This window comes from Nerophis ophidion, linkage group LG11 (assembly GCF_033978795.1).
Source record: "Nerophis ophidion isolate RoL-2023_Sa linkage group LG11, RoL_Noph_v1.0, whole genome shotgun sequence".
Lineage (NCBI taxonomy): Eukaryota > Metazoa > Chordata > Actinopteri > Syngnathiformes > Syngnathidae > Nerophis > Nerophis ophidion.
Window position 1 is genome coordinate 50,398,521 of NC_084621.1, and position 16,743 is coordinate 50,415,263.

General features: G+C 38.1%; 1 protein-coding gene across 3 annotated transcripts in view; it reads left to right on the forward strand.

Moving 5' to 3' along the window:
• The window catches only part of LOC133562220 (A disintegrin and metalloproteinase with thrombospondin motifs 16), a 166,862-nt gene extending 150,359 nt beyond the window's left edge, over positions 1-16,503 (forward strand). For all 3 annotated transcript variants that reach the window (XM_061916195.1, XM_061916194.1, XM_061916196.1), the window contains 6 exons: positions 6,186-6,390; positions 11,537-11,731; positions 11,800-11,856; positions 11,939-12,142; positions 12,225-12,372; positions 15,201-16,503. In XM_061916195.1, the coding sequence (XP_061772179.1) occupies positions 6,186-6,390; positions 11,537-11,731; positions 11,800-11,856; positions 11,939-12,142; positions 12,225-12,372; positions 15,201-15,316 (925 nt within the window). In that variant the 3' untranslated portion in view covers positions 15,317-16,503. The remainder of the gene's footprint in view (positions 1-6,185; positions 6,391-11,536; positions 11,732-11,799; positions 11,857-11,938; positions 12,143-12,224; positions 12,373-15,200) is intronic.
• The last annotated feature ends 240 nt before the right edge of the window (positions 16,504-16,743 follow it).

Genomic DNA, 16,743 nt, shown 5'->3' on the forward strand with positions numbered 1-16,743 from the left:
AAGTGTGGTGGAATATAGCCTGTAAGGAAGTTATCATATGATCACTCCAAGCCAAGTTAACACCTTACAGGAAATGATTTAACCACTAAAATATTTATGGAAAAATATAAATCCAAAAATCCAGGATTGAGTTTACAAGTAAGAGTAACTAATTGAGTGTAACATGTCCAAATATGTCTTGACTCTGGAAAGATATGATGGGGCTCTAAATTTAATCAGCATTTTAGATAGTCTTCATTGGTGCTCTAAAACAGTGGTTCTCAAATGGGGGTACTTGAAGGTATGCCAAGAGGTACGTGAGATTTAAAAAAAATATTCAAAAAATAACAATTCAAAAATCCTTTATAAATATCTTTATTGAATAATAGTTCAACAAAATATTAATGTAAGTTCATAAAGTGTGAAAAGAAATGCAACAATGCAATATTCAGTGTTGACAGCTACATTTTTTGTGGACATGTTCCATAAATATTGATGTTAAAGATTTCTTTGTTTGTGAAGAAATGTTTAGAATGATGTTGATGAATCCAGATGGATCTCTATTACAATCCTCAAAGAGGGCACTTTAAGTTGATGATTACTTCTATGTGTAGAAATCTTTATTTATAATTGAATCACTTGTATATTTTTCAACAAGTTTTTAGTTATTTTATATCTTTTTTTCCAAATAGTTCAAGAAAGACCACTACAAATGAGCAATATTTTGCACTGTTATACAATTTAATAAATCAGAAACTGATGACATAGTGCTGTATTTTACTTCTTTATCTCTTTTTTTTTTCAACCAAAAATGCTTTGCTCTCATTAGGGGGTACTTGAATTAAAAAAATGTTCACAGGGGGTACATCACTGAAAAAAAGTTGAGAACCACTGCTCTAAAATATTGTATCTCAGCCAAATACTAATGTAGTCATCTTGTGTGCATGATATTGATCACACTTGAGGTTTGCATTGTTTAGATACACTCGCCGCATCATTAGACACGTTTGCCATGTCGCTCACATAGCATCTCCAAAAAGTGAGTAAAGACATCAAAAGCAAAGTAATTGTGTTTAGAAGTACAATACAAACAAACTTTATTCTGTCACTGTTATTCTTGTCTTAGTTTTACAGTGATTCCCTTGTTTACCGTCAATAATTGGTTCCATACATGAACGCGATAAATTAATTTCCGCCAAGTAGGAATCATTGATTTCCATATCTAAAGCATAAAAACCTGTTTACAACCTAGTAAATTTGTTGCATTATACGAACCCTCGTGACCATAAATACTGTAACACCCTTTAGTCACCTTTACACTCTTTGAATTCAATATATTAATGCTGCCTGAGGCTGAGCCAATAATCGGCAATGATACTGAAAAGCGTGCTCTTATTGATTTAGTCTCCTCTAGTGACTAAGACTGTAGTATTAATGTTTCTACTTTTTTTTTTTTTTTCAATCAATCAATCTATCAAAGTTTGCCTATATAGTCCTAAATCACGAGTGTCTCAAAGGGCAGCACAAGGCACAACTCCATTCTCGGCTCAGATTTTTAGCAATTCGTATGCTTGAAAATGACTACTTTAAGCCAAAGAATTGTTAGATATGCCTATTTGATAAAGGACAACCATTATGTCACAAAACGTATCCTCCTGCAAGTGCTTTTAGATTTGGGTATAAGGCATAAATAAGCATTAATTTCTATGTAGCAGCTGAATAAAAATAAATAGGGGTATCTATCCATCCATCCATTTTCTACCGCTTATTCCCTTTTAAGGGTCGCGGGGGGAGCTGGTGCCTATCTCAGCTACAATCGGGCGGAAGGCGGGGTACACCCTGGACATTAATGGGTAACAGAACAAGATTTAGGCATATAATCTATATTGCAGTGATAGAAAAACCTGCTCCTCATGTGACATGATTTTGACCCAGTAAGCAATTATTTAGGTCTAAGAATTTTAACACCGTACAGCTTGCAACACATTTGTTAAGAGGCTTAACGAAATATAAAGTAATAAAAGCCATATGTGATGATGTTTGGTTCTAGTAGAGATGAGTGCAGACGTGAAGGTTTAGGTTACAGTCAAAAAGCTCTGAGTTTGGGTTGTTCTAACTTGCACTGAAGCCAGCCAGCCATGAATACATGTCTTACACTTTAGCAAGTTAAGCCTGAGGGTCATACTACTTACAGTGTGTCAGGTGTCAATGATAAAAGGAGACTGACAAAGTCTGGTGGTTACAGTTATGGATTATCATTCTTGTCTTTGCTCTACCATTTTTCTTTAAACTTTCACAGGATTACTGTTTGGTGTGGAGGGAAGAAAGTGTGGGTTGAGTTGAGGTTCTGTGTCTGTGTGTGTGGCTTTCCCACAGTCAGAAAACATTTGAATCAGGGGTGTCAAACGTACGCCCGAACAGGTTTTATCCGGCCTGCGGGATGAGTTTGCGAAGTATAAAAATGAGCCAAAATTTTTTGAATGGGAAAACTACTGTTCTGGATGTGGCCACTAGATGTCGCAATAGCAATTATTTGTATCTTTCTAATCTACATATGAAAGAAAAAAAACACTTTTGTGCATCAGTCCAGGTAAATGACCAAACTACATAAATGCCGTCAGAGGGGATGCAAGCTACATGGCGCAAGACTATATTCCAGGTTTTATTGTCTGATACCTGCTGTGTCGTCCACAAGTTGCACACATCATTGTGCACATTTTGTGGTTGAACGTTGATTTAACCTTTTGTTTATGCTCCATCTCATCGCATGCAGTTTATTTGCACTTTAAGTGAGAACATTGGGTAACTGTAAAAAGCAATCGATAGCGGTGAATTTTGTTGGAAATATAACAGTAATAATAAATGAATGAAAAAAAATCTTTAGATTTTACTCTAAAACACTGGCAGCTCAGTCCAGTCTCTTTTTTTTTTCTTCTTTTTTTTTTACAGAATATTACTGTGGGGCTTCACGGTGGCAGAGGGGTTAGTGTGTCTGCCTCACAATACGAACGTCCTGCAGTCCTGGGTTCAAATCCGGGCTTGGGATCTTTCTGTGGGGAGTTTGCATGTTCTCCCCGTGAACGCGTGGGTTCCCTCCGGGCACTCCGGCTTCCTCCCACCTCCAAAGACATGCACCTGGTGATAGGTTGATTGGCAACACTAAATTGGCCCTAGTGTGTGAATGTGAGTGTGAATGTTGTCTGTCTATCTGTGTTGGCCCTGCGATGAAGTGGCGACTTGTCCAGGGTGTACCCCGCCTTCCGCTCGATTGTAGCTGAGATAGGCGCCAGCGCCCCCCGCAACCCCGTGAAGGAGAAAGCGGTAGGAAATGGATGGATGGATGGATGGAATATTACTGTTAATGGAATGGAAAAACATTAACATTGTTTATTACTGTAAAATGAATGCAACAGAGCTGCCAGTTGTTTACCTTAAAATCTACGGTTGTCGTTTTTAATAGTGTAAAAATGTATATGGAAAAACAGCGTCTTTGATTGTCACTGTATACATTACTGTACATGCACATTGCCTGAGTAGCATTATCTAGCTCGGGGTGTCAAACTCATTTTAGATCGGGGGCCACATGGAGAATAATCTACTCCCAAGTGGGGCGGACTGGTAAAACCTCAGCACGATAACTTAAAAATAAAGACAACTTTAGATTGTTTTCTTTGTTTAAAAATAGACTTAGCACATTCTAAAATTGTATAAATCATAATGTAGTTTTTTTTTTTTTTTTTACACTTACTTGTTGCGGTTAATAGTATTCTATCTTTATTTGTCGTTATTTACATTTTCTACATGAATTATGTGATAATGTTCAGTCAACTCATTGGTGTTAGTTTTCAATCTATTACGATAAAAAATTGTATCAAAATCAAATTACAGTATGGTATTTATGTAGTTTGCTCATTTTCCTAAACGTGTGGTTTATTTTTTTACCATCTGCAAAGACAGAGGAAAAAGCTTTTTCTACATCCAGTGTACATATTTAGAACAGCAGTTTATTTCATTCAAAAATTTCAGGTTAATTTTTATACTTAGCAAACTCATCCTGCGGACCGGATAAAAACTGTTTGTGGGCCTGATCCCGCCCTCGGGCTGTCCGTTTGACACCCCTGATCTAGCTCAGTCTCTTGAACGGCATATACAAACACAGCAATATGTTCTAACATGGATGTTTTGAATGAAAATCAGCAATCCTCAGTGTTTAGACGGGAATTGTAACACAACCAAACATTTTACAAAAACCTCAACTTTCAGGCCGTTTTTCCAAAGTTTGAGTATTCATTCTCCTTAATGATTTCAAAACAATATATGTATACATTTTAATTCAGAATGATTTTGTGGAGGAGTTCAAGTACCTAGGAGTCTTGTTCACGAGTGGGGGAAGAGTGGATCGTGAGATCGACAGGCGGATCGGTGCGGCGTCTTCAGTAATGCGGACGTTGTACCGATCCGTTGTGGTGAAGAAGGAGCTGAGCCGGGAGGCAAAGCTCTCAATTTACCGGTCGATCTACGTTCCCATCCTCACCTATGGTCATGAGCTTTGGGTCATGACCGAAAGGATAAGATCACGGGTACAAGCGGCCGAAATGAGTTTCCTCCGCCTTGTGGCGGGGCTCTCCCTTAGAGATAGGGTGAGAAGCTCTGCCATCCGGGAGGAACTCAAAGTAAAGCCGCTGCTCCTCCACATCGAGAGGAGCCAGATGAGGTGGTTCGGGCATCTGGTCAGGATGCCACCCGAACGCCTCCCGAGGGAGGTGTTTAGGGCACGTCCAACCAGTAGGAGGCCACGGGGAAGACCCAGGACACGTTGGGAAGACTATGTCTCCCGGCTGGCCTGGGAACGCCTCGGGATCCCCCGGGAAGAGCTAGACGAAGTGGCTGGGGAGAGGGAAGTTTGGGCTTCCCTGCTTAGGCTGCTGCCCCCGCGACCCGACCTCGGATAAGCGGAAGAAGATGGATGGATATCATTTTGTGACACTTACCCTCTATTGCCAATCATGGCTTCATCAGATGAATACAATCCACCAATATAATTTATTCTCCCTTCATGAGGCTACAATGTTTTGATTTCATTCAGGAGAACCTTTGTCACTAAAACGGGGGTCCCTGGAGCATTTTTAAAAAATAATTGAAAATGGAAAAATGGGGGGAAAATAATTTTTTTGTTTATGTTTTTTGTTTGAGGACAAACATGACAAAAACCTTCCCAATTGTTAGAAAGGCCACTGTTTAATATGTTTGTATGTATGCTTCACTGATGAGAGTATTTTGGCGGTCACCATAGTGTGGACTTTGATGTAATAGTTTTACATATAAAAACTTCCACTCCTTCTTTGTCTCATTTTGTCCACCAAAAGTTTCATGCTGTGCGCGAATACACAATGTGCACTTTGTTGATGTTATTGACTTGTTGGCATGCTATGTAGGCTAGCTGTATGTACATATTGCATCATTATGTCTCATTTGTAGGTACATATAAATATAATTCACTCACATTTGAGCTCATTTAAAATCCTTTACTTGTATCCTCTTTGTATATAATTCAGTTTTGCATGTCTCATGACACATTATCTGTAATTTGTATTGGCTGCATTTCAAATATTTGTTGGTCTTCCATGTTGTTCCAGACCACAGCAAACATTACCTCGCTTGCCAAAGATCGTAGTAAATCTATTAAAGGCCTGCTGTTTCCTTTCACTTGGACACATACATCTATACCTTTGGCCATTAAAAGCCAGCTATCTCCAGGAGTTATCTCCCCTTCTGAGTAGCCTCCGATTTACTAATGGTTTCTAATGTTGTAAAAATGTGTAGAATAAATATTAAATTTCTACTTTTCTGTTAAGGAAGATTTGCATCAGCCTGGGACACAGTCATTTTGATTGTAGACTACCATAACTAATATGGACACTTGCGTCATATGTTGCCTTCATTATTACCTTTATATACGTCTTTTAACTTTTTGCTGCTCCAGACAGATTTGTTTTTTTGTATTTTTGGTCCAATATAGCTCCTTCTACGCATTTGGTTGGCCACCCCTGCACTAAAACAAAGGAGGGAAGGTGTAAAGTTGTGATTTGAGGAGGTCTTAAAAATGTGTACAGTTATCACACTGTCATTTGTGAAATCCAGCCATGTGAATAAGGGCTTGGGAGGCCGGACTTGTTGACTCAGGAGGCCATGTTGTGTTTTCCCAGCTGGTCTGAAGGTGCATGGGGGGCGTGCAGTCAGAGCTGCGGAGGAGGGGAGCAAACGCGGCAAATCCGGTGTGTTCAAAGAAGCAGTCCGACCAAAGAAGACACCATTGCTGACTCTCATTGTTCTCAGCCGACCCCAACCAGGAGGCAGGCCTGCAGCACCCACAGTTGTCCACCAGTTTGGAACTCTGGCCCATGGTCACAGGTAAGCATATGTGAAAGAACAGGAAAGTTCCTTAGCGACAGAGATCTAGTGTGCTTACACTAATGGCAGAGCGAAATAATGATGTGATGCAACACTAAAAACAAACAAATAATTTCCCTAAGCAAAAACCCATTTCCTGTACAAGCGACACACATCCTGGTCTTGAGACGGCTAACACTGCTGCATGTTTTGGCTGATCTCCATAGCTTTAAAAATCTTAATGAGCCCATTGAGACTTATCCTGTAAGTTTTTTGTCAAAACCCTATACAAAGTTCTGTAAGTCCAACTCTGATGCCCTCTGCCATTAACAATGACTAATACACTTGAATATGCCACAACTCTTTCAATATATGGATGGAGGCTATGTCACCTACCATGTACTTCGTATTAAAATTCATATTGAGGGAGTTAAAGGACTTTATCACAGAATATTTTGAAGAAGCGAAGCGCAATTGGTCACTCTTTAGAGCAGGGGTCACCAACCTATTTGAAACCAAGAGCTACTTCTTGGGTACTGATTAATGCGAAGGGCTACCAGTTAGATACACACTTAAATAAATTGACAGAAATAGCCAATTTGCTCAATTTACCTTTAATAAATAAATCTATATATATTAAAAAATGGGTATTTCTGTCCGTCATTCCGTTGTACATTTTTTTTTTCCTTTTATGGAAGGTTTTTCGTAGAGAATAAATGATAAAAAAAAACACTTAATTGAACGGTTTAAAAGAGGAGAAAACGCAAAAACAATTAAAATTAAATTTTGAAACACAGTTTATCTTCAATTTCGACTCTTTAAAAATTCAGAATTCAACCGAAAAAAATGAAGAGAAAAACTAGCTAATTTGAATCTTTTTGAAAAAAATAAAAAAAATAATTTATGGAACATCATTAGTAATTTTTCCTGATTAAGATTAATTTTAGAATTTTGATGACATGTTTTAAATAGGTTAAAATCCAATCTGCACTTTGTTAGAATGTATAACAAATTGGACCAAGCTATATTTCTAACAAAGACAACTCGTTATTTCTTCTGGATTTTCCAGAACAAAAATTTTAAAAGAAATTCAAAAGACTTTGAAATAAGATTTAAATATGATTCTACAAATTTTCTAGATTTGCCAGAATAATTTTCTTAAATTTTAACATGAAGAAATATTCTTTGTCGAAAAAACAGAAGCTAAAATGAAGATTTAAATTAAAATGTATATATTATTCTTTATAATAAAAAAAAAAAATACTTGAACATTGGTTTAAATTGTCTGGAAAGAAGAGTAAGGCATTTAAAAGGTTAAAAGGTATATGTGTTTAAAAATCCTAAAATCATTTTTAAGGTTGAATTTTTTTCTCTAAAATTGTCTTTCTGAAAGTCATAAGAAGCAAAGTAAAAAAAATAAATTAATTTATTTAAACAAGTGAAGACCAAGTCTTTAAAATATTTTCTTGGATTTTCAAATTCTATTTGAGTTTTGTCTCTCTTAGAATTTACCAGCTTGCTAGTAAATGAATACAATTTAAAAAATAGAGGCAGCTCACTGGTAAGTGCTGCTATTTGAGCTATTTTTAGAACAGGCCAGCGGGCTACTCATCTGGTCCTTACGGGCGACCTGGTGCCCGCAGACACCGTGTTGGTGAACCCTGCTTTAGAGCTTGGTTTTTCAATGGTTTCCAGACCAAGAAACCCCAAGCTAGGTTTGCAGCTGTCAATTATTTTAACAATCAAATAATCTAAAGATTAGTTTGTCCGATTAATCGGGTAATGGGATAAAACACCTTTTATAACCTCAATGCGTATTTCAGTGAAAATAGTTTAACTAAACAAGGATGTTTTTGCTTGCTAAAGCTTTGTAATAAATGCACATCATGAACATTGATATTGCATTGCATGAATAAAAACATTTGAAAACCACCACCACCACTTTCATGTTAGCTCCATTGCAGTGGCCGTGCGAGAACTATGTTCACACATTCAAAGTTGCGAGCATATGTGATCTGGATTTCATCAGTTTATCCACTCATTAAATGATTAATCAAAGCAACACAATATAAGCCAACATCTTTTTGTAATCAAATTGTTTTAAGCTAGCTCTTACTTAAGTATAAAATATCTAAATATTTTAATTTAAAAAAATAGATGGCTTTATAAACTGAGACTAAAATGTATTGTGTTAAACCTCTGAGGTTGTGGGTAGGCTTATTTGTTAGACACTTAAAATAAACTAGCTGCCAGTTGAGAATGGGCTTGTTGGAAGAACTGATGAATAAAACAGGGGCCTTGCTCAAAAGAGTTCCTGTGTGTTGCAAAATGTGTGCATTACTGACCGAAAGACATCTTCTGCCTCCGTTTTATCTGTTCACGATGTGAGGTGGATCAATACTACAGTGTATGTGTATGTTTTGTTTCGTGTGTGTTTTGTGTCTTATTGACAATATTTCCCCAACTAGTTTGTTTTCACCGTGTTTTTGTTTTAATGCTATCTGGGATTAGTTATAACCACCAAACAATATAGACTATTGCATGCATTTTAATTGGGGAAGTTTACAATACAAAACTAACCAAAAATGCACCCAGAAATCTCACTTTAAAAGCTGGATTCATAAAAGACAGTGTTTTTGGTTTTTTTCCAAAAGTTATTTTAAGTTGTCACCGCTACCTTAAAGGGGTCATAATATGATTTATAATCTATTCAATTCTAGATTTAAAGCACTTTCTTGTGGTTTACATCAGTGGTCCCCAACCACCGGTCCGGGGACCGGTATTGGTCCGTGACGCATTTGCAACTGGGCTGCAGAATACCATAAAATAATTTCTAGAGGACTCCAATTTCTCTGATTTAACTTTTGCCTGTCCCACGACACACACCAATAAGTTTGTTTATAAATGTACAATACAACTCCTCAAAGGGATTTTTCATTTGTTATATTTTTTATAATTTTGTGACATAATACAATCCACATGAATGAACATACAAGATATAAATGTGACGGATTGTAGCCAAAGGCTGATTTCCTTCTGCATCTCATTGCAAAGAAACAAGTCCAGGGCCCCCATTAATTCAGCGTTATAGTAAGTTGTATTTTTTATTCACTTATTTTTGCTGTATTTATCTGGCACAAGTGGAAAGTTGGTCCCTGAAAACAATGCCTACATTAAACCGGTCCATGGTGCAAAAAAGATTGGGGCCCACTGGTCTACATAACACGTAATGTTGGTTCGTTGCTCAACATGTTGCATAGATTATGTTTTACACACTATGCTTTATGACCGTGTCTTCAGGATGCGCCGTTTTGTAGGCGGTCTTATTTACAGTGGGGCAAAAAAGTATTTAGTCAGCCACCGATTGTGCAAGTTCTCCCACTTAAAATGATGACAGAGGTCTGTAAATTTCATCATAGGTACACTTCAACTGTGAGAGACAGAATGTGAAAAAAAAAATCCAGGAATTCACATTGTAGGAATTTCAAAAAATGTATGTGTAAATTATGGTGGAAAATAAGTATTTGGTCAACCATTCAAAGCTCTCACTGATGGAAGGAGGTTTTGGCTCAAAATATCACGATATATGGCCCCATTCATTCTTTCCTTAACACCGTTCAATCGTCCTGTTTCCTTAGCAGAAAAACAGCCCCAAAGCATGGTGTTTCCACCCCCATGCTTCACAGTAGGTATGGTGTTCTTGGGATGCAACTCAGTATTCTTCTTCCTCCAAACACGACGAGTTGAGATTATACCAAAAAGTTCCATTTTGGTTTCATCTGACCACATGACATTCTCCCATGTGCTCTCTGGCAAACTTCAGACGGGCCTGAAAATGCACTAGCTCAAGCAGGGGGACACGTCTGGAACAGCAGGATTTGATTCCCTGTCGGCATAGTGTGTTACTGATGGTAACCTTTGTTACTTTGGTCCAAGCTCTCTGCAGGTCATTCACCAGGTCCCCCCGTGTGGTTCTGGTATTTTTGCTTACCGTTCTCATGATCATTTTGACCCCAAGGGATGAGATCTTGCGTGGATCCCCAGATCGAGGGAGATTATCAGTGGTCTTGTATGTCTTCCATTTTCTGATAATTGCTCCCACAGTTGATTTTTTCACACCAAGCTGCTTGCCTATTGTAGATTCACTCTTCCCAGTCTGGTGCAGGTCTACAATTCTTTTACTGGTGTCCTTCGACAGCTCTTTGGTCTTGGCCATAGTGGAGTTTGGAGTCTGACTGTTTGAGGCTTTGGACAGGTGTCTTTTATACAGATAACAAGTTCAAAGAGGTTCCATTAATACAGGTATCGACTGGAGGACAGAAGAGCTTCTTAAAGAAGAAGTTACAGGTCTGTGAGAGCCAGAAATCTTCCTTGTTTGAAGTGATCAAATACTTATTTTCCACCATAATTTATACATACATTTTTTGAAATTCCTACAATGTGAATTCCTGGATTTTTTTTTTCACATTCTGTCTCTCACAGTTGAGGTGTACCTATGATGAAATTTACAGACCTCTGTCATCATTTTAAGTGGGAGAACTTGCACAATCGGTGGCTGACTAAATACTTTTTTGCCCCACTGTATGTGGCTCTATGTAAAACTGTGTCTTCTCCCCGTCAGCCATGTTGTAGTTTTTAGCGCTTCCATATCGAGTCTACTTAGTTATATACGTTTGAATTACACGCTACTTTGTATTAGAAAGCGCCACAGCGTAAGATGCACGTGCATGAGCGAGCCAAAAGCAGGTACTCGTAGGTAAGAAAAGTTGGTTTCGCATAATAGGTCCACTTTAAGTTCTGAAGTGAATTTTTACTGACAGTAATCATTTGCAACTTGGCTCTCATTAGAACAATTGTTTGTTTTGACAAACATCCACCCATCCATTTTCTACCGCTTATTCCCTTTCGGGGTCGCGGTGGGCGCTGGCGCCTATCTCAGCTACAATCGAGCGGAAGGCAGGGTACACCTTGGACAAGTCGCCACCTCATCGCAGGGCCAACACAGATAGACAGACAACATTCAAACTCACATTCACACAGTAGGGCCAATTTAGTGTTGCCAATCAACCTATCCCCAGGTGCATGTCTTTGGAAGTGGGAGGAAGCCGGACAAACATGTAATTTATTAATAATGAAATAATAACTGCTATTCTTTTGTGTATGACAGTGTTCTCGCAAGTGTGGCAATGGCTTGAGGAAAAGGACAGTGCTGTGTACAAGACCCAACATAGGTGCACAGTCGCACAGGCTGGCAGACAGTTTTTGTGCAGGCCTGCCGAAACCTGCCAGTCAAGAATCCTGCTTTATAAAACGTTGCCAGAAACAACGCAAAGTCCAGTGGTTTGTTTCAACGTGGCAAGAGGTACACTACTTTGTGATGATGTAATATATATTACATGTTTAATATGCTCATTATTCTTGATTTTCCAGTGTTCAGTAACATGTGGTCGTGGCTATCAAGCCCGTTTCATCAAGTGCGCAGAAAAGGTATGTATAAAACTTGTTGACATATTCTTATGTGGTGACAGCTTGGACTTAATTTCCTCGTTTTCTGGTTCCCCAACAAAAGGACACAGCAGGCAAATACAGAGAGCTCGCAGCCAAAAAGTGCCACCATATACCCAGACCTATCGTCGAGCTGCAAAGGCACTGCATCTTCGCGGAGTGTCCAGTCCGAACTACCCCATCAGTCCAGCGATGGAACGCACATCACTACACTCATGCGCCTCTGCCTCTCCCACGACCAGAATGGCGCACGACTCCTTGGTCTCAGGTAAGGGACCACAGCGATTAATAGTAAGCATCACTCTTTTGGCCTATGCAATCACAAAGCCAACTTTGTTTGTGCTACTCAGTGTACAGTGACATGCGGAGGTGGAGTGCAAGCCAGGACAGTCCAGTGTCTTGCACAGGGCAAGCCTTTTCCTGGCTGTGCCCACCATCTGAAACCCTCAATGTCCCAGGCCTGCAATACCAACTTTTGCCCCCAACCTGACAAAAAAGGTATTGGACTTAATTTGTGATTGTGATATGATACGCGTAACAGTATAAAGTATCAAGTTTGGTCTTGCAATCTTGCTGTTGATTCTCTGCATGGAGTGAGAAGAGCAACTAAAAATGAGTGGTGCTGAGAGCAAAGAAATAGTTGATGAAACAGGAAAAGTCACCTCGACTGAGTCGACTGTATGGCAGTTTTTTGGATTATTTCAAAACGACAGTAGTCCTTCACAGCGCTCACTTATTTTCTTTTCAACCCTTCTTCGTTCCTTATTCAGACATATAGAAACAACAGGTAGGAACTAAAGTCCTGGACTGTGTAAAAAATATAAATAACATAACAAATATGCTACTTCAAAATAATAATTTGGTTCAATAGAATTTAAATAGTAATTACCACATAAAATCAATTACTTTCCATAGTTAAATAAAAATACCAGACCAAATTAAATGTTTCATAGCCCATGTGACTTCCTGGAAGTAGACCTGCAAAAATGTTCTTTCTTTGTTTACATTTTCACCATTTACACTATTTTGTTACACTTTTTAACCCTTAATTTAAAGAGGTTATTGTTAAGTGTTTATAGTGACTTTCGAATTTTGTTTACATTGATTGAGTATTTTCTATGGATGTGTTGACATTTCCTTTTCTTCCGCATTGGTAGCTAAGGGGATTGTAATCATAGGAAAGTTACATTTGAAACAAAACTGTGAATATGTATATTTTTCTCCTCGTCCATATTTCCATAGGTCCAAAAAAATATCAATATTTATCTATATCGACCAATGTAAAAGAATGTGTATCGTGATACAGTTTTCAGCCATATAGCCCAGCTAGTAGTTGAGTGTTGGTACACACTTAAAGAGGATTTATGATGATTTTAATCTACATCTAAAACACTTTCTTGTGGTCTACATAATATGTATTGGATATGCTTTGTTGTATATTTTGTTCCAACGTCACATTCAAAACCCACTTCCTGCATATGTCTGCAAGATGTTCAATTGTGGAGGCCTTTGTTACGCTCAAGAAATAATTGGACCCCGGAAGCAGAGAGAGAGAGACATAGTGGCACTTAAAGTAAACTTTTTTTCCCCCCAAATAATAGGGAATAAACAAAAAACAATGGCACCACAGACAAACTGAGAGTACAAAGTAGCAACATAAGGAGTTCGCTGTAGGAAGGCGCGGAAGGCACTAAGCACAAAAACAAAGTAATACAAAAACACTAACTATACTTTCGAGCAGTGTGTAGAACACAAGGGAAAGAACCAGAAATGCGCAGTTATAAGGAGGCAAAGGTGATTTCTGCCAGGTGTTCTCTGGCCTTCCCGCCCTCCTGTGCTGCCATGGTAACTGGAGAGAGAGAGAAAACAAAGCGGTATCAGGGCTGCAAAGTAAAAGCACACAGGAGGAAAACAGGAATGTAACAGCGTTCCCAGATTGCAAATGAAACCACGACACAACCTCTCCAAAGGTATCGATTTCTTTTTTGACAATGTACACTGTTTAAGTCAGGGTTGTCAAACATACGGCCCGAGGGCCGGATCAGGCCCACGAACAGGTTCTATCCGGCCCGTGGGATGAGTTTGCTAAGTATAAAAATGAACCTGACATTTTTGATTGAAAGAAACAGCTGTTCTAAATGTTTCCACTGGATGTCACAATAGCAATTATTTGTATCTTTGTAGAAGATGCTACATACATTATGTACAAAATTAACCACATGATGTTAATACATCAGTTGTGGAAAATGATCAAACTACATAAATAACATCCTGTAATTTCATTTTGATATTATTTTTTTTATCTTGATGGATTATAAATTAACACCAGCGAGTTGACTGCTGAACATTATCACATAATTTACACAGAAAATATAAATAACGACAAATAAAAATAGAATACTATTAACCGCAACATGTGAGTATTAAAAAAAAAAACATTGAGATTTGTACAAATTCAGAATGTGCTTGTTCTATTTTTAAACAAAGAAAAACGCCTGTAGTTGTCTTTATTTTTAAGTTATCGTGCCGTGATTTTACCAGTACGGCCCACTTGGGAATAGATTTTTCTCCATGTGGCCCCCGATCTAAAATTACTTTGATACCCCTCGTTTAAGTGTATATCAAAAAGACGAACGTCACTGCAATTTTTATCCAGACATAGTCGAAAATATACTTAACAAACATTATATGGATTCACCTGGTGAATAAGTTACACCCACTCTCAGATCGATGCAGAATTTCATTTTTTTTAAAAGCTGTTTTTACCATTATTTATGTCACTGCATGTCACAGGTGGGTCTTATTATGCACATGCCGCGATGAGAGGAAAATAATACTTATTGCACTTACCTTGTTTTCTAAAACCAAGTAATCATGTTGCCGTCTTTTTACGTCTGAGTTCAGCGATCCAGTCCAATCGAGCTAGTGGGAGGGGATTAAACGAAAATGGGTATCACACAAGCTTGAGGCAGAAATCTCCTAGTCTATGAATTATAGGGGGAGGAGCTTTGTGGGCTGCATATTAGAAGTGCCTACATTACATCTGTCAATCAGTGACATCAATGATTCCAAACTGTTAAAAATAAATAAAAATAAAAAATGCAAAACCCTGCGGAGAGAAGCATCCAAAACTGTGAGCAAGTTCACTTCCCACTGCATGAAATTTATGATTTGACGCTTTGACATAATTTTTAACAAAAGTATCCAACATTGTATCAAGATTTCTAAGTCAGAAAAGACCAAATTTATCATACACGTTTTCAAATGAAAAGCAAATATGTGGTATGATATTTGAATTCATAGAATTTCCCCTTTTCCTCCCACAGATCTGGCATGCCGGGATTATTTCAACTGGTGCTATTTGGTGCCGCAGCATGGAGTGTGCAACCATAAATTTTATGGCAAACAGTGCTGTCAGTCCTGTTCCAGGTCAAACTTATAGAGACAGAAGAGTGACTTTGATAGCGACAGACAGGAAGGTGAAAAAGACTATACTTGATGCTTTTGCTTGAAAAGTTGTGTTTGTGCGCATTACACATGTAAAGAAGCAGTGACAAACAAAAATACATTTCTAGTGGGAGTAACAGAGAGCCATGACGTTACCTTATACTCTCCTTGCGGTGCGGGACATCTGACTACATGGACTTCATACTGAGTGTGCTACACAGGAATACGATCAGGACAGTGAAATAAGAACAAACAATTTGGGAAGGTCCAAATAATGCATCAATGAAAATTGCAAAAACTCCCAGTGAAATACAGGAGAGGTTCCAACATATGAAGCATCGTAGTTGGCACTACAATGTGTGATGATTAAGGAATAATGAAAAGGGATGTAGCAAAAAAAGTCAATTGTACTGTAAAACTTGAAGAAAAAGTCCAAAGTGGATTTTGTAATAACATGATCCTCAATATTGGAAAGGTTAAAGAAAATGCAACCTTTGAATGACTGAGTAGGCTTAATCTTTACTCAGCGGTGCTACAATGTTTTTGTCACCACTGCAATGTGACATCCTCAATTTTCATAATTGAACAAATTAATGTTGTGACCCATGTACAGTACTGTTTGTGTTATTTATTGGCTTTACAATACAGCATTGCTGGAAGACTGTATTAATAAGCCCTATAACTGTGACCTTTTATTACTCTCCGCTTAGCCCATTTATACTTTGTATCCTGTTTTATAAAAGCCTGACAAACAGCGCCATTTAAATTTTAAAATATTATATTTTTGTAGAATAAATAAAAAACAATGATTTTTGACCACAGTACCTGATGTGACAAATTATTATGGGGTGTGATTAGAGAGTATATGTTTTAATATGAATAGTAACTTCTTTTTTTATAGAACTTACTTCCATCCATCCATTTTCTACCGCTTATTCCCTTTGGGGTCGCGGGGGGGCGCTGGTGCCTATCTCAGCTACAATCGGGCGGAAGGGAGGGTTTACTTTAGATCACACAGTTCCAGATAAAAAAAGTAAGGAAAGATACTGTGTTAATGCATTAATACATGCCCAGAAATATTGTATTATACCTTTGCCATATTTGAAAGAACAGACAGCTAATGGCTTGTGCAATGTTACAGTGATGTTTAAAATGTCAATAAAATAATAAATGTGCACCACATCTGCATGCCACTTGTTACAGTCTGGGTTGTATTCCTTCCAGGTCACAGTTATTATGACCACCAGCTTGTGACACTTTAACAGAGAAATGTATGACACTGTTTATGTCCTCAAAAAGCATATGTAATATGCATAGTGTTGCTGTGAGAAATGTATTCCTAGTCAACCATCACTCCAGAGTTGATGCATCTGTGTGTGCTCTGCAGTGTATTTTATGATGTTCATACACAAGAGAAAATGC